Source organism: Thamnophis sirtalis, unplaced genomic scaffold (genome assembly GCF_051295495.1).
Source record: "Thamnophis sirtalis isolate CommonGarterSnake01/CBP01778 unplaced genomic scaffold, rThaSir2_p1.2 scaffold_6, whole genome shotgun sequence".
Classification (NCBI taxonomy): domain Eukaryota; kingdom Metazoa; phylum Chordata; class Lepidosauria; order Squamata; family Natricidae; genus Thamnophis; species Thamnophis sirtalis.
The window spans coordinates 36,131,946-36,151,484 of record NW_028261386.1 but is presented as its reverse complement, the minus strand read 5'-3'; the positions used below and the strand labels follow the sequence as shown (position 1 = coordinate 36,151,484).

The 19,539-nt window shown below is 37.6% G+C and overlaps 2 protein-coding genes across 3 annotated transcripts in view; one reads left to right on the top strand and one right to left on the bottom strand.

Annotated features, from left to right (window-relative positions):
* Positions 1 to 9,356, top strand: part of ABHD12 (abhydrolase domain containing 12, lysophospholipase) — a 33,329-nt gene extending 23,973 nt beyond the window's left edge. For both annotated transcript variants that reach the window (XM_014074042.2, XM_087717591.1), the window contains exons 10-13: positions 3,485 to 3,567; positions 4,124 to 4,202; positions 5,612 to 5,739; positions 6,354 to 9,356. In XM_014074042.2, the coding sequence (XP_013929517.2) occupies positions 3,485 to 3,567; positions 4,124 to 4,202; positions 5,612 to 5,739; positions 6,354 to 6,393 (330 nt within the window). In that variant the 3' untranslated portion in view covers positions 6,394 to 9,356. The remainder of the gene's footprint in view (positions 1 to 3,484; positions 3,568 to 4,123; positions 4,203 to 5,611; positions 5,740 to 6,353) is intronic.
* An 8,092-nt stretch (positions 9,357 to 17,448) lies between these two features.
* Positions 17,449 to 19,539, bottom strand: part of PYGB (glycogen phosphorylase B) — a 50,345-nt gene continuing 48,254 nt past the window's right edge. Inside the window, exon 20 of the mRNA XM_087717590.1 lies at positions 17,449 to 18,897. Within this exon, the coding sequence (XP_087573716.1) occupies positions 18,745 to 18,897 (153 nt within the window). The 3' untranslated portion in view covers positions 17,449 to 18,744. The remainder of the gene's footprint in view (positions 18,898 to 19,539) is intronic.

The window sequence follows — 19,539 nt, the reverse complement described above, 5'->3', positions numbered from 1 at the left end:
CCATTTTTGTGAAGGGGCAGGGTTTCGGGAAGCCAAAAATGCTGTATTCAACGTATAAGATGCACCCAGATTTTCACCCTCTTTTTTGGGGGGAAAAGGTATGTCTTATACTCTGAAAAATACGGTACATACTAGAACTTATAAGTGAGTGTCATTTTGTATTTGAACAGACTTTGAAAAATTAGCTACCTCCTAATGTTAGTCCTAATGAAACCCCAACCTCGTAGTTTACCAAAAACTAAAATGCATCTTCTAGTGTAGCACCTTGTAAGAAGGGCACTGCAGAAAATAGAGATTCTGCCAAGATCAATGCTAACATCCTTGAAATAACTGGTGCTATTTAAAAACCCTGTCTGACGTAATCATTACAGTTCCACCTCTGGACTGGTTGGAGAAACTACATGTTTCTACTTAAAGTTCCTTTTCTATTTATTATGAATTGCTACCCTATACTAATGAAATTGTGAAAAAGGAGTACTGTGAAAGTATAACAGTGATTAGACAGAGTAGAACTAAAGCATGGAAGAAAAATCTGCCTCTTCTTATAACACTGGTCAGTTTTAAAAAAGCATGGCTTTTTCCCCCTCAAAAGGCACATTACAAATAGAATGAATCCCCCAATAAAGATAATGTATTTAATCTTAACCTTAGAAGAAAGAGTTGTAATCTTTCCTTCCCTTTTCCTCCTCTTTTTCCTCCTCCCAATCCCAAGAAATATTTCCTTCACTGCTACAAGAGAATAAAATCATCTTCAAATCCAGTTTAACTCCTGGTAATTTCATGATTACATCCATTTAGTTTTCTTAGAAGTACTATGGAAATGATTTGCCATTACCATCCTCCAGAATGTGTTTTTTTTAAATGTCCCAGTCTACCCTACTGCCCGATATTTCTTGGAAGCTTATATCCAAGTAGTAAATAGGCTTTACTCTGCCAAGATCAGCCTAGGTCAGTGATAGTGAACCTTTTTTGGGGGGGGGGCACAGGGAGTCATGTGGGCGTGCTGCACCCATAATGCAATGCGCGACCCCCCCCCCCAGTGCCACATGCACGCACTACAGGTGCGACCCCCCATTTTTTGCATGCTTTTTTCACCCTCCCTAGGCTCCAGAGGCTTTATAGGAGCCTGGGGAGGGCGAAAACAGCTTCCCTGCCCCCCCAGAAGCCCTCCAAAGGCTTTAGGGACCTTCAGGAGGCTTCCCTGAAGCCTCCAGAGCAGTCAAAACGACCCTCCAAGCAAACCGGGAGTCACTTCCGGTTTGCTCGGAGTGTCGTTTTAAGGCTTCAGGGACCTTCAGGAGGCTTCCCTGAAGCCTCCAGAGCAATTAAAACGACACTCCGAGCAAACCGGAGGTCTGTTCCTGAACCTCCGGTTTGCCCATAGGACTGTTTTTTTGCACTCCAGAGGCTTCAGGGAAGCTCATGAAGGAGGGCCTCCAGTGGGGCAGGGAAGGCTCTTTTCGCCCTCCCCAGGCTCCTATAAAGCCTCTGGAGCCTGGGGAGGGCGAAAAATGGCTTTAAAAATGTGTGAACTCGCGTGCCCTGACAAATGGCTCCGAGTGCCACCTGTGGCACACATGCCATAGGTTCACCATCCCGGGCCTAGGTCTACCACTTGCTACACAAGCACAAAAAATAGGATAGGAATTCTTGCCCCTTACATAAGGCTAAGTAATCTCAAGTAATGTGGGCCTGTGTAATGAAATAACATAAAATCAAATTTTTGAGATAAGCTTTTGAAAATATTTTCATAACAATACTTATATTTCATATATTAGAACATCTTTGTACTTTGTACTTATTTTAAAATTATATACTGTCCTAATTTATTTGAAACTTAGTAGGATAAATTGCACGATAATGTTACCTAGTTGGGTAATGAAACATCTGCAAGAAAACAACTAAGCTTAAAGAGCACCAAGTATCCTACAATATGATACATTGTTAGGTTTTTTTGTTTAGTCTTACTATAATTCAGTTTATGTGCCAAGTTGCTGCTAAAGGAATACATACCTTAACTATTTTTCTAAAGGTGGAAGAATGGAGTCCAAATGTAAAGAATCAATTCAGCCCAATAGATAGGCCTCAGCAAACATGGGTACCTTCAGAAGGGACTGTCCTATAGATCTTAAGATATATGTACAGCTTTATAATGGGAGATATGGCCCTATCACATTATCAGGCTCCAAATCTTTTAGCCAATATATTAGCACCATGTTAAATTAAATTGTCCGGACAGTCAGTTGAAAGAGTTAAACATGGCTATCAAGTGAACTCATTGTTATGCATTTGTTACCAATAGCATTAGTTAGCAAACTAATAGCCATATTTTATCAATTTAGTTTCCAGGCACTTTGCAAAGTGAGCCTATGTAGAATGTACTGCGGTACAGGTAATCCTTACTTAATAACCATTTGTTCAGTGACTGTTCACATTTACAAGAGCACTGAATGAATGGTACTTATGACCAGATGTCAAAGTTGCAATCATTGCAACACCCTTCTGTTCATGTGATCAAAATTTGGGCACTTGGCAAGCCACCACATTTATGACTGTAGCATGTGCTTCAACTAAACCTCCCCCCCCCATCTCCCTATTTCTCCTATCTGCCTTATTGGCTGCTTTGCACTCCACTGTCCCTACTGCCCTCACCACTTTACACCCCTCTTTGCACTCCTCTGTCTTGCACTCTGCTATCCCTGCAGCTCCCTGCTGCCCCCAAATGATCTTCATCATCATCTTCCTTGCAAGGCTACTGTGATACCTCACGGCTGGGCATACCTTGTTAGCAGCAAGAGAAAGAAGATGGCAAAGGTCAGCTAGGGTGTGGTGGTGGTGGTGGAGCCAAGAGCCAAGGTGGCGCAGTGGTTAAAATGCAGCACTGCAGGCTACTGCTAGATCAGCAGGTCAGCGGTTCAAATCTCACCGGCTCAGGGTTGACTCAGCCTTCCATCCTTCCGAGGTGGGTAAAATGAGGACCCAGATTGTTGGGGGCAATATGCTGACTCTCTGTAAACCGCTTAGAGAGGCCTGGAAGGCCTATGAAGCGGTATATAAGTCTACTGCTACTGCTATTGGAGTCCTGGGCAGACAGAAAGGCCGAGATGGCAGGAATTAGAAGCTGAGGTGAGCATGGCAGGGCAAGCTTGCTGGGTCAGACCAAAGTGGAGGAGGCAGTGAGACAAAAGAAGCATGAGGCCTCAGGTAATTACTCCAGATTATCAGAACTATCATAGTTTAAGTGGTACAATCATATGATGTTAAATCTAACAACTGTTTCACTTAGCAACAGAAATTCTGGTCTGAATTTAGGACCAATGAGTAATGATTCCCTATGGTGAAATTGGAATATAAACAAGGAATGAAATATTTGTGGCCAAAACAATGGTGTGTCTATGAATTCTTAAATTACACATCTTATACTCCTGTATGCCTGTACCATAAATAGAAGATTTGCCTGTGACGTCTTGCAAACTTTTTCCAGATATATAGATATTTCCCAGGATTTGACTGGTTTTTCCTTGACCCTATTACATCAAGTGGAATAAAGTTTGCCAATGATGAGAAGTAAGTAAATAAAATATCTATTTACTCCCTCCTCCACCACTGCTGGTTGAGGTTTTCATTGGCAGGAAAAAAAACCTTATTCTGAAAGGTTGACACAGAATTATTGTGCCATGGATGAACCCATTTCTGCTTTTCCAGGTCAGCTACCTTGGCCTCAGGAAAATGTACATTTTTCAGAAAAAGCCAGCAGTTCATTATAACAAAGAAAAAACATTCTGTCTAACAGAGATACAGCCTTTTGGATACTGTTTTTTTTGAAAAATTAAGATTTGTATTCTTTTATGCTATTTTATTTTTAATTGCAGTGTATTTTAATGTAACATTTTTTTCATGAATGTAATTGCACAAATGCAAATAATCTTCATTGGGAGACTTGCAAAACTACTTATTTTTTTAAATCCTCAAAGAAGTGAAATAAAATAATGTGCAGAAGCATAAAATTCTGTAATTCTGAATTTTCCAACAGTTAACCTTGAATAAAGTTATAGCTATTCATATTTTGTTCATATGTTTAAAATATACCTGATTAATTGCTTGGTGTGTGGTTTCTTTACAGTGTGAAGCACATTTCATGCTCTCTGCTTGTTCTTCATGCTGAAGATGATCCTGTGGTTCCATTTCATCTTGGAAAAAAGGTGCTGCTTCATTTTTTTAACTCTTGCCTCTGCCATAACTTTATAAATATCCTGAAAGAACTAAAATAGTAAAAGGGTTTGAATGATTGCAATTTAATTTCTGTGGGGCAAATCACTGATAATGCATCAGACCTTGACTGCTGCTATAGGAAGAAATGCATTTTCAGAGAGTGTTGGTGGAGACAAATAATTCTGTCTTACTTGCCTTTTATATTGTCTAAAATTTGTTTTCATTCAAGTATCAGTTATTTAGAAAAGTATGGACCAGATCTGTGTATTCCACCTTGATAATCTTGATAATCCTTCTGCTCCTTATTCTAAGAGCCAAACTTGTAGCGTTGTCTGTTATTGTATAATCCTGAAGCAATCTTTTTCTCTATTGTTCTTTCTATCTCTGCACAATAGCCTTCAGAGTTGCTGAGAATGAGATGGTATGGTGTAGGGCTGTCAAACTCGCGGGCTGGGTGCATCACATGCTGGCCACACCCATGCCTGGTTTAGTGAAGGGGGGAAAAAGCCCTGACATGTCATGTGGCGACGCGGGTTTGGCACCTCTGGTATAGTGTCTTCCACTGAGGGGTTATCAGAGAAGAATGTGAAATACAGTGTGACATGTACATGGTTTTATATTCACCTGTAATCTGGAGCTGTTGCCATGACTTGGTTTTAGTCATCATTGTTGGAATTGGTGAAATGGGAGCTGACAGCTGTCCTGTGTCTAGAGAAAGAAACAGTTAAGTCTGTGTAATCTTTGTTTACACAGGATGAAAAGTCAAGAAAATGTAACAAGGGAAAAATTGAACTTTAGTTTGAACTCAGTTCCTGTTATATATATTAGACAATAATTTTCATCATTCCATGACTTTTGCCAGGATGGCTAGTATGTTTATCATATTTATAAAGCCACTGATCTTACAAATTTGTGGCACTGAGCAACATACACAGAAAAGATAATAAAGAAATAACAATTAAAAGTTGAACCATTAAAACATAATCAAAATATATTTTCATTATAACAGTGTATTAGTGCCATTTTGATTAATGCTAAGGGACCCTTTTTCTGTGATTTCAATTTTTGTTGGACTTCTTAGGTCCAAAGATTTGTACATTACAGCAAGTCTCCAGGTTAAGAAGACCCTGGTTTTAGGGTGACCCATAGTTAAGAATGGAGTCTATGGTAGCAAACTTAAAGCCAACTAAAAGTTAAATACACAATGGTTTAACTTAATTACACAATGCTGCTTTTACAGTACTATACAGTATTGTATTGTTCCAGCTTACATACAAATTCAACATAATAGTTTAATAGACCTTGAAAATGGAACTCGTTCTTAAATTGGGAGCCATTTGTACTATCTTGCATTTAATTTTAATATGGTGAAAGCATTTGCTTTTAAATATCTTCACAGCTATACAACATTGCTGCTCCATCTCGGAACTTTCGTGATTACAAAGTACAGTTTGTTCCATTTCACAAAGAGCTAGGATACAGGCATAAATACATCTACAAGAGCCCAGAGCTACCTCGAATATTACGGTAATTAAAGGGGTAATTCATATGTACTGGGGTGAGCTGGTTGACAATTCTAGCTGATGTAGTGTGCTAGACTTCTGAAGGGTAATTTTTCCAATGGTATTGGAGTTTGTATTACATGGATATAAGAGGGAGATACTGTGGAATATTTTGACATTGTTTTATGACATGAATGTTTAGCAGAAGTAGAACAATTTGTGTGTCTGCTTCCCTTCTTATGATCTGTCAGTTTATATCATATTTTTGTCTTAGAGCAAGTCAAACTATTGGGAATAATCCCTGAACCTTTAGTGTCAAGATGAAGTATCTGGTCTTTTATTTTTAATCTTGTTAGATGTAGACCCCTGGTTTTCCCCCCAGACTGCATTATTTATGTTCCAGGGTCTTCCCAGCTATGTAAAGGCGAATGACTCCTACAAGAGTTTTAAAAAGATAGATAAGCTGTTTGTGTATTCCCCTTCTCACAGCATTAAAAAAAACCTACTATTGAGCCATCCAGGAAAGGAAGTAGTACAGTGCACTAATATACTGACAGATATGGGGAGAAGAGGAAATGGATGAACCTAAAATAGCGAAATATTTGACACAATAAACAGCTGGGTTTTTTTCCTCCTTAGGGAATTCCTGGGAAAATCTGCACATCGTCATCATCACTGAAGACTTTAACATGTTACACTTAAAATCATCCCATCTTTGAAAAAGAAAAAAAAGTCTGCTATTATTGAAACCCAAGCACTGGATATGCCACTGATTCTGGCTTCAGTTCTAAAAGATACCTTGAAACCCCATGTTTTGGGACAATAGATATGAAGAATGAATGTAATTGGCTTCTTGTGTCTTTCTCCCCCCCCCCCCCGCTAAAGAATGAGGGAGCAAAAGGTTGGAACAATTAAGTTCAAGCACAATAAAGACTTTGTAACCCCCCTGCCGCCACCCCTGCTTTCTCCCAGAAATTATAAACATTCTCACAATATTGTGCCGGATTGTTACAACAGCTCTTTACAAGACAAAAGAACTTGCACTCTAAAACATAGCTGGACTATAGTTATCTGCAAAAATGTAATTCTTACAACTTTTCAGTACTATCTCTATTTTTTTTGAGCTGCAGGTTTTCTTCTAGAATTTAGTTTGGTAAAAGATATTTTTCTCCTGTAGCTTGCAGGAGATAATTTTAAATTAATTTTAGAAACCAGAGATACACAAGACAACATTTTAGAATGAATTGAAGGATGACTCACTTTTTTTACAAAAAGATGCCTGTTTAATGATTATAATTTAACAGTGGTCAATTTTCCCTTTATTGCTTTGCTTTCAACTCTCCCAGAAAGAAATACACACACAAAAAATCATTATACCTCCGTTTACAGACATGCATCCATGCTGAAATGTTGCCTCTACTTTTCAAACCATTTTTTTTATTTGATTTAAGTGAAGTACATTATATTAATTAAATATTACCCTTGGAAGTTGTTTGAAGTAACTTTTCTGTTAACAGATTGTCTTTTAGATTTGTGGGAGAATATGTGTTTTCGCTGTGGTAAAGATGTCTTCCAATCTCTTCTAATCATAGAGAGAAATACAAGCACTTTGGGAATGAAAAAGAAATAACATTTTAAATAATTGTGATTCTTCAGACATCCCGGCCTAACATTTCCTTCAAAATGCTCAGGTACATTAGAGGTGGTCAAAAGTTTCCTTTTTAAATACAAGGGAAAGAAAGAAATTAACCTTTTGATTTTGTTTGATGTGCATTTTCTTTGGGAATAAAACTCATTCTGAATTTTCAGCAGTGAAATCATTCATAGTTTCACATGAAATGCTGAAATATCACCCAAGTCAACCAAAGGTATTGAAATTCTTATGTTAACACTACTTCATTCCTGACCAAGTAATTACTTTCTACTATAAAAAGTGAAGGTTGTTTTTAGTTTGCTATGTATATCATTAAAATCTGTGATGTATGAAATCTACCTTACTGGCTTTAGATGTTCCCTTCAGTTAACACAAGGTATGAATAAAGATTTTTTCTTTTATTATAATAAAATTATACATTCTATACTAAATTGAGCAAACAATGTAATAACTACTTTTGACAGAATCTGTCTTTCATGTACTGCTTTTGAGACTGACCAAATGTTGTATTTTATGAAAACTTAGTCCTTTATCCCAGTTACGGCTTGATTACGGTAATAGCAACGCTGTGCATTGCTTCTATTTTGATTGGAAAGAGGTGACCAGTTAAAGTCTCTATGAGTTTTGCAAGGGAGGTTTCTTCTGTTACCATATAATTCCGGAAGCAGACATGGCTTCTTGACTGAGCTGAAGACTGGGGCTACATTCGCAATGCTACGCATTCCATAGAAATTTACCTTCCAAATAAAATCATAGCTTTAATAAATGCAGATATGTATAAGCCTCCCACATGAACATAAGTGTTTTGCTTTTTATATGTGATGAAACAAGCCAGAAATGTCAGTGAATCTTAGTTTGGGTTGAGAAACTATAGCTAGTATGTTTCAAATGAGATGAATTATGAAGCCATTGTTTAAAGATGGATTCTACATCCTAGATTGTTAGACACCATTAACACTGATTCCCAATTGGGATGTTGTGAGAGGCTGTGGTTTACTGAGACTTGTTGATTTGATCACATGAAGGAGGAACAAAGTGATTTTGCACAACATTCTAGTGTAACTTTGTTTATTAAGCTGGGACATGCTCATCCAAACACTGCCGTGTGATTACAAAATCTATGTCTCTTATGACAAAAAAGATAGCATGATGTTCATTAGGCCAGTCTTCTTCAATTTGGGAATCTTTCATATATGCTGGGACTTCGGTTCTAAATTAATTAATAATGGACGAGGCTGTAGGTTAGGGAGGAGACTAGAGAAGGCTGATATTTTGCTATTTACACATACTTTGTTTTGCTAACAAAATTCAGTGCATGCATGGCATAGTGAGCAATTAGAGCAAAGTGAATTATGAGCCAATGTGGCTGATGGGCTTAAGCAAATCGCCTTACGGTAACCCCTCTTTTTGTGAAGTTGGCCCTAAAATATGTCGTGTCTTAAAACATTCAATATTGGGCACAATAGACTAGGTTCTGATGTTCAGAATAGTTTTTTAGTCTGAAAGATATAGCAGGTATTACTAATGTCTGTATATTACTTCCCCCCCCCCCCCGCATGTATCAAACAACTTACAGGTTCATTCTGCGAACATTAGCTTGTTCTTTGCATTGAGACTTCCTGCAGTTAAGTAATATATCAGTTTTGATTCACAATAACTTGCAAAAGAATTGTGCACATAGAATTTCATATTTTCTCCCTCGTTTAGGATTATTGCATTTAAGAAAGACAAAAATGCTGTTTCAGCTCTTTTGAGAAAACTAAGATAATGTTCTGTGTAGCACTGCTCCTGCTGTCACTACTTTAGTATTGATAAAAGTACAGACTAATGTGGCAATGTCTACCAGTGCAACAAAAACTATATTCCAAAGCATGCACAGTGCTATTTGTTCTGACACATGTTTCAATTGTTAGGCCAGTAATATGCATTGAAATTGAAATGTTTATCTAAAACAGTGTGTAGTTTTAATAAAAAATGATATTGACTTCTTTTGGAGGTAGCTTTGTTTTGTTTAGTATAAATCATGGACTGCTGGCATTTATATTCATATCCAGGAAGTTGTCAGAAAGAATATAAAATAGTGAATATTGATTGGGATTCAAACAACTACAGATATGTGCATATGAGTACATACCTTCTGCTAATCAAATAATTCTACCTTCTGCTACTCAAAGAATTCTTCTGTTGTGAGGTGCTCTAGGAACATATTATTTCATTTTATTTTTTGTCAAATATAGTATGTAATTTGTGAGTTATATATGCCCAAAATAACTTGACAAATTTTCTATGACCAATTTTGCACATTCAGTGAGATTACATTTGGATCTGACTATTTGCTTAAAAATACTGCTTACAGTAGATATCCCTTAGGTATTCTATAGATATTCTCTATAAGTGTAGAATTTTCATGATATTTGTTATGTGCTCTTCCAGAAAATCTTGGATGTTGGTTATATAAAACACTGCCAAGAACAAGAATTAATGCAAGTTAAAAATTGAAAGTTACTGAATGTACAGGAAACAAAATGTGAATATTGAAATAATGTAACAAAAACGCAATCAGAATGCTGGCAAGGAAAAGCATTACATGGTCAATGTCTACAAAAGATCGAGCAGAAAGTGGATAAAGGCAAAATCTTGGCAGTGGCTAAAATAAATAGAACATTAAAAAGAAACTGAAGGACTCAAGAACAAGCTATTCAAACTAATGCAATTAAGTCCAGAATTGAAAAATTATCACATGATTTAAAGTACAAATTGTGCAAAGAATCAGAAGAAACAGTAGAACAGGGGTGTCACGTGCAGGCCACATGCCCACCCCAGCTCCATGTATGGGAAAAATGTGAAATATTACGTGACGGAAACATGACACGGCAAGTTTGCCAGCTGTGCAGTAGAACATTTACTCTGTGCAAGAGGAGAGGAGCCGAGGTGGTGCAGTGGTTAGGGTGCAGTACTGCAGGCCACTTCAACTGACTGTTATCTGCAGTTCAGCGGTTCTAATCTCACCGGCTCAAGGTTAACTCAGCCTTCCATCCTTCCGAGGTGGGTGAAATGAGGACCCAGACTGTGGGGGCGATATGCTGACTCTGTAAACCGCTTAGAGAGGGCTGAAAGCCCTATGAAGCGGTATATAAGTCTAACTGCTATTGCTATCAAACACATTATAAGCAATGGCATAATCACCAAAATGATTTACTCGAACATCTGTAAAAAAAATTACTTATCACTAATGAAAAATTGGTCGGACCTTAAAATTGAAAAATAGTTGAGAATGAGCAGATTGTGGGATTTTGGGATTTCTGAATACAAACTGATATCTTGGCACATAACACACATACATGCCAGATTTAACTGTGGTTGAAAAGAGGAAAGAGTGAATAATTGATGTGACAATACCAGGGATAGTAAAATAGAACACAAAGAATTGGAAAATAGCACAATGAATCAAGATCTGATATTCAAAGTTGAAAGTTTATGGTATAAACTTTCATGGTGGTCCCAGTGGTTATCGCTATACTGGATGTCATACCAAAAATGTTAGGCACTTAGGAAATCTGGCATTGACAAATCTCCATCTGTCAATTACAAAAAGTCTCACTGCTTAGATCCAGATATATACTATCCAGATATATACTATGACTACATCCTAAGTTCTTGGAAAGAATGTGATGTATATGAAGACCTGCGCCAGCTAAAGTTCAGGCAGCTCTGATTTCACATTGTTGTGTATATATTGTTTCACTTTTTAAAGAACTATTGTCATTGTAATTTTTACAACATTCCATGGGTCAACCACTAAGGTCTTAAGAAAAATTAAAATTACTTTGCAATTATCTGTCTGACTCCACCAGTTATAAAAAGGCACCTCTATCCAGAACCACTGCTTCAGGCTTATATGGTCACAGGACACAAAGAAAGGAAATTTGCTCAAATCTCTTATGAACTTCCCTTGTGAGGGTGCACATAATATAGGAGCTGGAAGGAATCTTAGATTATTATCCATCCCCTTACTCAATGCATTCAACTTTCATTTGAAAACTGAAAAGGAGTGGAAACCACCCCCCTGATGATTTATTGGCTGAAATAGTTGTATTTATTATTGTTCAGCCGCTATTTCATTTACACGTTTGTTTATTGTTTTTACTGTTTTTGGCTGGCAATATAATTCAAAGAAATAGGAAATAATTCTAAATAATAGAAGTGATAATTTAAAATAAACTGAATTGTTAAAGGAACATCAATCATTGATCTATTCACAAGACAGCTCTGGAGATCGGAACACAGGCACTTCCCTGAATTCAAAATAAGAAATTTGGAGTCTTTGTCAACTAAACCCAGGACAGTATCATTCTAAAATGATAAGTGCCTTCCAGGTTGTTTAGGAGTGGCCAGTTGATATAAAATGCAATTTTAATTCAAGTAAGCGAATCAAAATATCTGTGGATAAAGCTAGCTGTATTTCATTTATGTATGGTACTTTAGAGGAATAAGTCTGGTGTTCACATTTTCATCATGCTACCTTTATGTTTTTCTAATCAATTGTCCCTCAAAACTAATTTTTCTCATGATGAGTGGCTTAAAATATGTGGCATGGATCCAGTTTGTATAAATAGAAACCAGAGGTTTCATTCTTAGTTGTCTAGGATTCTCACTCAGTTTGTAAAACTCACTAGGCAAATTTAGTTCAATCATATTCTCACAGGATAATATACTTCACAGAATAATTTTGATAACAAAACACGAGTGGAATAGTTATACTAGCTTTAAAATATTCTGCATTTTTGTGACTTGTAAGATACCTAAGCATACAATATAAAAATCCAATTATTGCCTGTTCAACTATGTAAAGGCGCTAGTCGTCACTTATAAAGCCCTTCATGGTATTGGACCTGGGTACTTGAGAGACCACCTGCTGCCAATTACCTCCTCTAGACCGATTAGATCCCACAGATTAGGCCTCCTCCGAATTCCATCCGCCGGCCAGTGTCGACTGGCGACTACTCGGAGGAGAGCCTTCTCTGTGGCCGCTCCGACCCTCTGGAACGAACTCCCCGTGGAGATTCGAACCCTCACCACCCTCCAGACCTTCCGCAAAGCCCTTAAAACCTGGCTATTCCGACAGGCCTGGGGCTAAAAAGCTTCTACCCCCTTCTCGAATGGTATGACTGTTGTGTGTTTTAAATTATGTATTGTTGCCTGTTGTTTTAATTTTTTTTGTCTGTATCCCCCTCCCTTAGTTGAGTTGTGAGCCGCCCTGAGTCCCCTTCGGGGAAAAAGGGCGGCATATAAATAAAATAAACATAAACTAATGTGCAGTGCTTGTAGGGGTACCTTTGAATAATATCTTCCCCATGCCACTGTTGTGAATATTAAACCTAAGAATGGCCATTTAACAAGTCTGTGGTGAAATGTTAGACTTTTCAGTTATATCTCAGTCAAATTAGACAATATAGCAATAGCAGTAGACTTATATACCGTTTCATAGGCCTTTCAGGCCTCTCTAAGCGGTTTACAGAGAGTCAGCATATTGCCCCCAACAATCTGGGTCCTCATTTTACCCACCTCGGAAGGATGGAAGGCTGAGTCAACCCTGACCCGGTGAGATTTGAACCGCTGACCTGCTGATCTAGCAGTAGCCTGCAGTGCTGCATTTAACCACTGCGCCACCTTGGCTCTGACAATAATAGATATTTTAGAGACTTGCAGTTGGGAGCCCAACTTCAGTTGGGATTGTGGCATCAGAGGTCACCCCATCAACCCAATTGGAATGGACCACTTTTCTGGATCCAATCTGGGTCTGTCACTGGGACTAGAGTCTTCCAAGCTATTGGACTCATGCTAGGGCCCATCCTCAGGGCATTTCCCTCTACCATAATGTGCAGTACAGAGAAGTTCCCCAAGGATGGGCTCCAGCACAAGTTCAAACACTGGGAAGACTAAACCTCTGATCCCGGTGACTAACCCAGATTGGATCCTGCAACATTATCCTGGGACGTGTATATTTGCCTTCATTTGCAGACCACTTTTCCTATGCCTGCTATTTGCTGTGGGAGGAGAGAGAAGTTTAGAAAGAAACTACTTATGGGACCAAGTGTTAAATATCATCCATGCACAGTGCAGCTCTAGTAGTTTGAGTAAATAAGAGAGCCCCCCCCCACCATTCCAAACTGACTGAGACCATGAGTTATTTAGTCAAGCAAAGGCATATAATGGAATTTTTGCTTTGCTTTTGGACCTCACTCTTGTAGCTATCACATCATACTTATTACACTGAGTTTAATAATATGGCCATTTTGTAATTTCATTCCAAAATAAAAGGTAAATCAAGTGTAATGTTCATGGAAGTTTAATGTTTTGAAAACACAGGAGAATAACAGTACTATATCATAAGCACACCACACACATTAAAACAAACTCAAAATTAGTTTTGCAAATAACATGATTGTGACAAATACATTTATTTAGCAAGCACAGTAAATTTGCTAATTTGCTTGCTTCAGCCTCTGCCTGGCTAGTTGTTGCTTGAAGAGATATCCTCTCTGAAGTCAGTGTTGCTCACAATAGTTTTACAGACCATGAAGAAAAATAACCAGGAATAGAACAACACATTCTTAAGAGTGTAATGCAAAATACACGTGAGATGGGAATGCTTGCGAACATGCAATATTTTATGCACACATTTCAAGACATGATGACACTTCCTCAGCAGAAACCTGTGATACTTTACTTAGATTTAAATAATAACAACACAGTCCACACTATTTAGAGAAAAATGTTCTCTATATGCTGAAAAGAGTAAATCAACTTTGTTTCCTTATTTGAAGCATTTCATGGCATTAAAATGAATCATGGGGACACCGAGCTGTAATCAGCCTAAAAACAATTCATTTTGAAGAAAAGTTTAGCAGCATTCCTTTAACACAATAGTGTAGTCCCTGGAATTCCTCCATTATATATATTCTGCCTTTGACAAAAACATAGTAAAAGGCCAATATCCAGAATCTATGAGTTTTAAACCAGGAATGGCCAATATATGTTCTTCAATGTGGGAATAAATTGACTATGCAATGGAAGGCAAGTGGAATGGTTATTTACTAAGAGCAACAGCGCATAAATCTAATAGATACAATGTGTTGTGGAGATTAGCCCTTGTCTTAAATGCATTTAAGGACAGCTTTCATGTGCAGCCTGATGACAGCATATAGTGAATTTTTCAATGCTTTTTTTAACAGAGCTTTCATATTCAACTACTTCTTATTTGTGAACCTGCTATCTAACTGCACAATTTTATTTCTTAAAACAATTAAGATGACACCATTTTTGACATCAACCAGCAAGGAAAAGATAGACTTTTTGAGCTTATATAAACATACTTAGGTGTTTAGTGAGAAGTGAAAAATTGTTGATTCAAACTTTCAGCTTGTTAAAGGCTAACTCTTAATTGTCAGTATTTTAAAGCTTTTCCCTGATTTTGCAGATTTATTCTATGACTGGCCAAAAAATTGCTCAATACAATTACAGTTAACTGCATTCCTTTCATCTTCAGTAGGACATGAATATCACTTTGCTTATTAAAGAGTAACATTGGTTAGATTAGGACCAGGTTAGCTAAAGAACTATTACAATGAACTTGGGATACTGATAATAGTTTTACTTTAGTAAACTGATGAGGGAATCTCATCCCTTAAAATAGGCCCTGCTTGATTCTGTATTTTCAATGCTGTAAAAGTCAGATTAGGCTCCTAACTGATAATATAAAGGAAGAATCTAAAAGGCTATATAAATATTACTATCTGTATCTGTTTTATAAGACAAGTGATTTGAACTTTTGCTTGTCAGCATGAGAAAAATGTGCAAAAACCAAGGATTTAAGCACATTCATAGTTTTGTAGAATTATTTCTTTCTATTGATTAAAGTACTGAATGATTTTTCTTGATTTTTCTTTACCTGACTGGCTTCCAGATAAAATGCTGCATTTGTAATTATTTGGGTATATAACCCACTCAGGAAACATCAGAATATTTTATTAATGTCCGAATGACTATTCATTTGGACATGCTTGACTTTCATGAACAAGAGGGCTCTATATCTGAGAAACAGGAAATATCACTTAGCGCCAATTAAAATGGTTTGAGTCTAGAAAGCAGGAATCTGCAAGGGTTAAAAAAACAAGGTTTCCTTGTACTGAGGCAACACAATGGTATGGGCTTTTCATGATCAAAGTTAAGATACTTATGACAGCCATTTTCAAACAGTAAATTAGACAAGCTCTTTGGGAATTCATCAGTTAGCCAATCAGGAGTGGCAGAGATGTTTTCTTGCCAATCTCTGGTTAATCATCTTTCATCAATGCATGGGGATTCTAGAACACAACTTAGAATGACATGGATATATGATGGTATTGGTATGAAAACCATGTAGTATTTCACAATTAACATTATGAAAATAATTACTACTCTACAGAGTAAAATTGTAACCATATTGGTATAATCTCAGTTTATAAACCCAGATTGGTAGGAATCATTTCTCTACTACTATTGCTATAATCAGACCAAACAGATTCCAATTAATCACAGATTCCAAATTCTGTGAGCTAAAAAATGATAGTTAGTAGTTTTGGAACAATCTATAATTGTAAATAAATCTATGGTTTAACAGCTCGGCTTGTGCTAAGGCTCTTTCTAGTTTGGATGCGCCTGGAAGTTACAATTGTATAAGTACAGCTATATACCACAAACAGCAAATTAAAAAAAACCTGAACATGTGAATAACATACTTACAAACATCTTGAGTTAATGTTATAAAACCCCAAAGGTTATCTGAAATGAGGTACTATAACTGTAAACATACCAGTATGTTCTATAATCTACTTAAATGTTGCTAAACTTGGTTGTTAAATCTAAACTTTTAGCAGTTATTTGGTGAGTTATGGCTTACACAAAATAGAAAACCATATATTTTACTTCAATTTCATCCACTTTGATTAGACAAAAATATAGCAGACTGATATAAAATGAATATCAGTTTTGCATTCACAATTTGTTGTTTTCTGGAATAATGCAAGCATTGAAATTTTGTTATTTGATGATTCTTGAAATTTATGAAATTATTGTATTTCATGCCATTCCAATAATTGATATGGGCATTGACTAGTCCTGGATAGCGGAAAGGATCCCTTAGAGGTGGCGCAGTAGTTAGAATGCAGTACTGCAGGCTACTTCTACTGACTGCCGGCTGCCTGCAATTTGGCAGATCGAATCTCACCAGGCTGAAGGTTGATTCATCCTTCCATCCTTCTGAGGTCGGAAAAATGAGGACCCAGATTGTTGGGGGCAATATGGTGACTCTGTAAACCACTTAGAGAGGGCTGTAAAGCACCGTGAAGCGGTATATAAATCTGCTATTGATTGATTGATATTGATCTGCATCAGCTCTGTGTCCTAACTTCTCAACAGATGATCAGTGTCAGCTCTGACAAAACTGTCACCTGTTTTCGACAAAGTCTTTCTCCTGTTAAGTGAGGGGTGCTATTATTGCATATCTATTTGCTATCTATTCAGAAAACTGTGGTCACTGTTTCCTACATTTGATAGATGAAGTTGTATTGCTCATCCGTATGGGGCGACCCTAAAAATTAATCTAGGGAGAGATTAAGCAGCTGTTTCTGGCCTCCTGCTCGTAGATAACTCCCTGACAGTGGGGAGTTGCTACCACAGGATATTTGGAGGGCATCAGCTTAGAGAAAGAATACTTTGTAGATTATATTCATTATTTCTTTGACCTGGTGTTAGATTGATAATGCCTCTACTAAGAAGTCTGAAAAGGAAGAGAGCATGTTTGCTTAATGTTTTGGTTCTGAAAGCTTATAGGACATACATTCATTTCCATTCTGGTCATTTACAGATAAAGTTGCCATTTAAGGATTGATTGGGCTCTAAAATATAGTCAATTTCCTCAGCATTTGTAGAAAAATTATTTATTTGGCAACCCAGGCTAGAGGACCTGATAGATCTCAAAATCGTGATGTTATTGCCTGAAGTTAAAATTCATGGAGGGTGTGTGGGGGTTCACAATATTCTTTTAAAATACTAAAAAGGTGACCTCTAGAGACAACACTGACTCAAGAAAAACTCTGGATGGAGTGGTTTCAGTATGAGAAGTGACAGATATTTCAGTGCCTGCTCTTTATATAAGATTGTTTTAAATAATCCATGTAGCTGCACAATTTGAAATATACACAGATAAAGTCTAGTTCCTAAAGCAAAGCTTAGCAATCTACCATGAAGCTAAGCAAATGTCTTAATTTTTTTTTATTTACTGCCACTTGCTCTGAAAATTATCCAGAATCCAGCACCTCACAAAATATGACCGGTAATTTGACTTAATTCGGGCTAACTGGGCAGTCTTAATGCATCTTGAGGGCAATAGACTGGATGCTAACTTTATGGCTCACAGGTTGTTCGGGAATTCTCATTTTAGAGGAAAGCAAGCAGGTTCTTTGGTGCCTTTAACTCACTTTGAACAACTTCTCCCTATAGGAAAAAGTATCCGGATTTTTCCATTTATGACCGGTCACTTAGAATGATTCTGGAACTGTCCTGGAGATCAGCAATGGTACTCCTAATGAGCATAAGTGTGGAGGGGAGAGGAAGAGGGAGAAGGAATAAAACATGTAACAGAATGCTAAATCCTCAACTGGACATTCGTGGGTGTCATCAGAATACAAGTACCTATGTTTGTGTCATGATGCCACCATGTATGTGTCATTTTGATTCCACCTCAATTTGCTACAGACACCACTGCAATTAAGACAGAGAAGTGACTTCAAGATGACTTATGAGGGGAAAGGATTCTCCTTGGTTACAGAATGGTTCCAGTCTAGCTTCCATGTTCCATTCCAGAAGGCAACACATATTATCCCTGTGGAATCATGTTTTCCATTCAGTTCCGGACCTTGTAGGCACCTTCTGATTTGACCAATTGGGAATTGCCATAGGAATTAACAAGTTTGGGGACCTGAAGTGCCCTTCAGCATATAATAGATGGATACCTATAAACCACATTGGTATCCTGGATTTTTAAAAGAGGGCAAGATTAGAACACCTTTTTTTTTGCTTAAACTTTTTGTTTCAGGTCTTGAATCTTATGACAGCCTATATGTTTTGGTCAACTATCTCTTACTATCTGAAGCATCAGCTGCTCTCATTTCAGCTATATGCTTATGCTTATAAAGATGAAACAAGCCAAAGTGTGGTAAAATACATGATTGAATTCATCTGCAGAAAAGTCACAGGGAAGCAGGTACGTCTTAGCAGTAGCAGCAGCAGCAGGAAGCCCATCAGGGTAATTGCATGCACCTTCTAGTGGCAGACTTACTCCCTAGGTATGTTTGGAGGAGGAATTTTCACAGCAGAAGGTTCCACTCCCCAGATCTCTCTGGCATATTCAGTAATTGTCCTGTCACTGGAAAACTTGCCAGAGCATGCAATGTTCTTAATTACCTTTTTAGTCCATTCCCTAGGATTCTAAGAAGAAATAAGAAAGAGATTATTAGGCTGATATCTCAGAGCTTTAATAGTGGAAAGATCATTTGTTATTCATTGGACAGCTAGTTTTTCCAGAACTTTCAGTTTCTTAGAGCTGTAATAAACTTTAACTGTGGTTTCTCCTGTTTGTTCTCTACTTATTCTTGTTGTCTATTCTCCCCTACCTGTTTAATTTACTGGGAATTGGGATTCCTCATTCCAGATAAATGATCTTAACTACTGCCATCCAATCTACATTTAACCGCTTTAAAAAAAAATCCTTACATTTCATATAGTTACCGTGTTTCCCTGAAAATAAGACATGGTCTTAATTTTTTTGCCTCCAAAAAAGGCACCAGGTCTTATTTTCAGGGGAAGTCTTCCATATTATTACCTTGCGGCGGCAGCACCAACACCCCCATCCAGCAGGAGCCCATGTGGCTGCTGCCAGCCCACTTCTTCTATGGTTGCTTGCTGCCGCCCCGACCTCTGTTTCGCCATCAGAGGCCTTCAGGAAAGGCCTCTGCAGCTGAGAAATGAGCTCCGGATTGATGCACGCAGCGCCACATGGCCTTGTTTCCCTGTCAGAGGCCTTCATGAAAGCCCTGTGCATCAATCTGAAAGCAAAATGGAAGCCAGGAG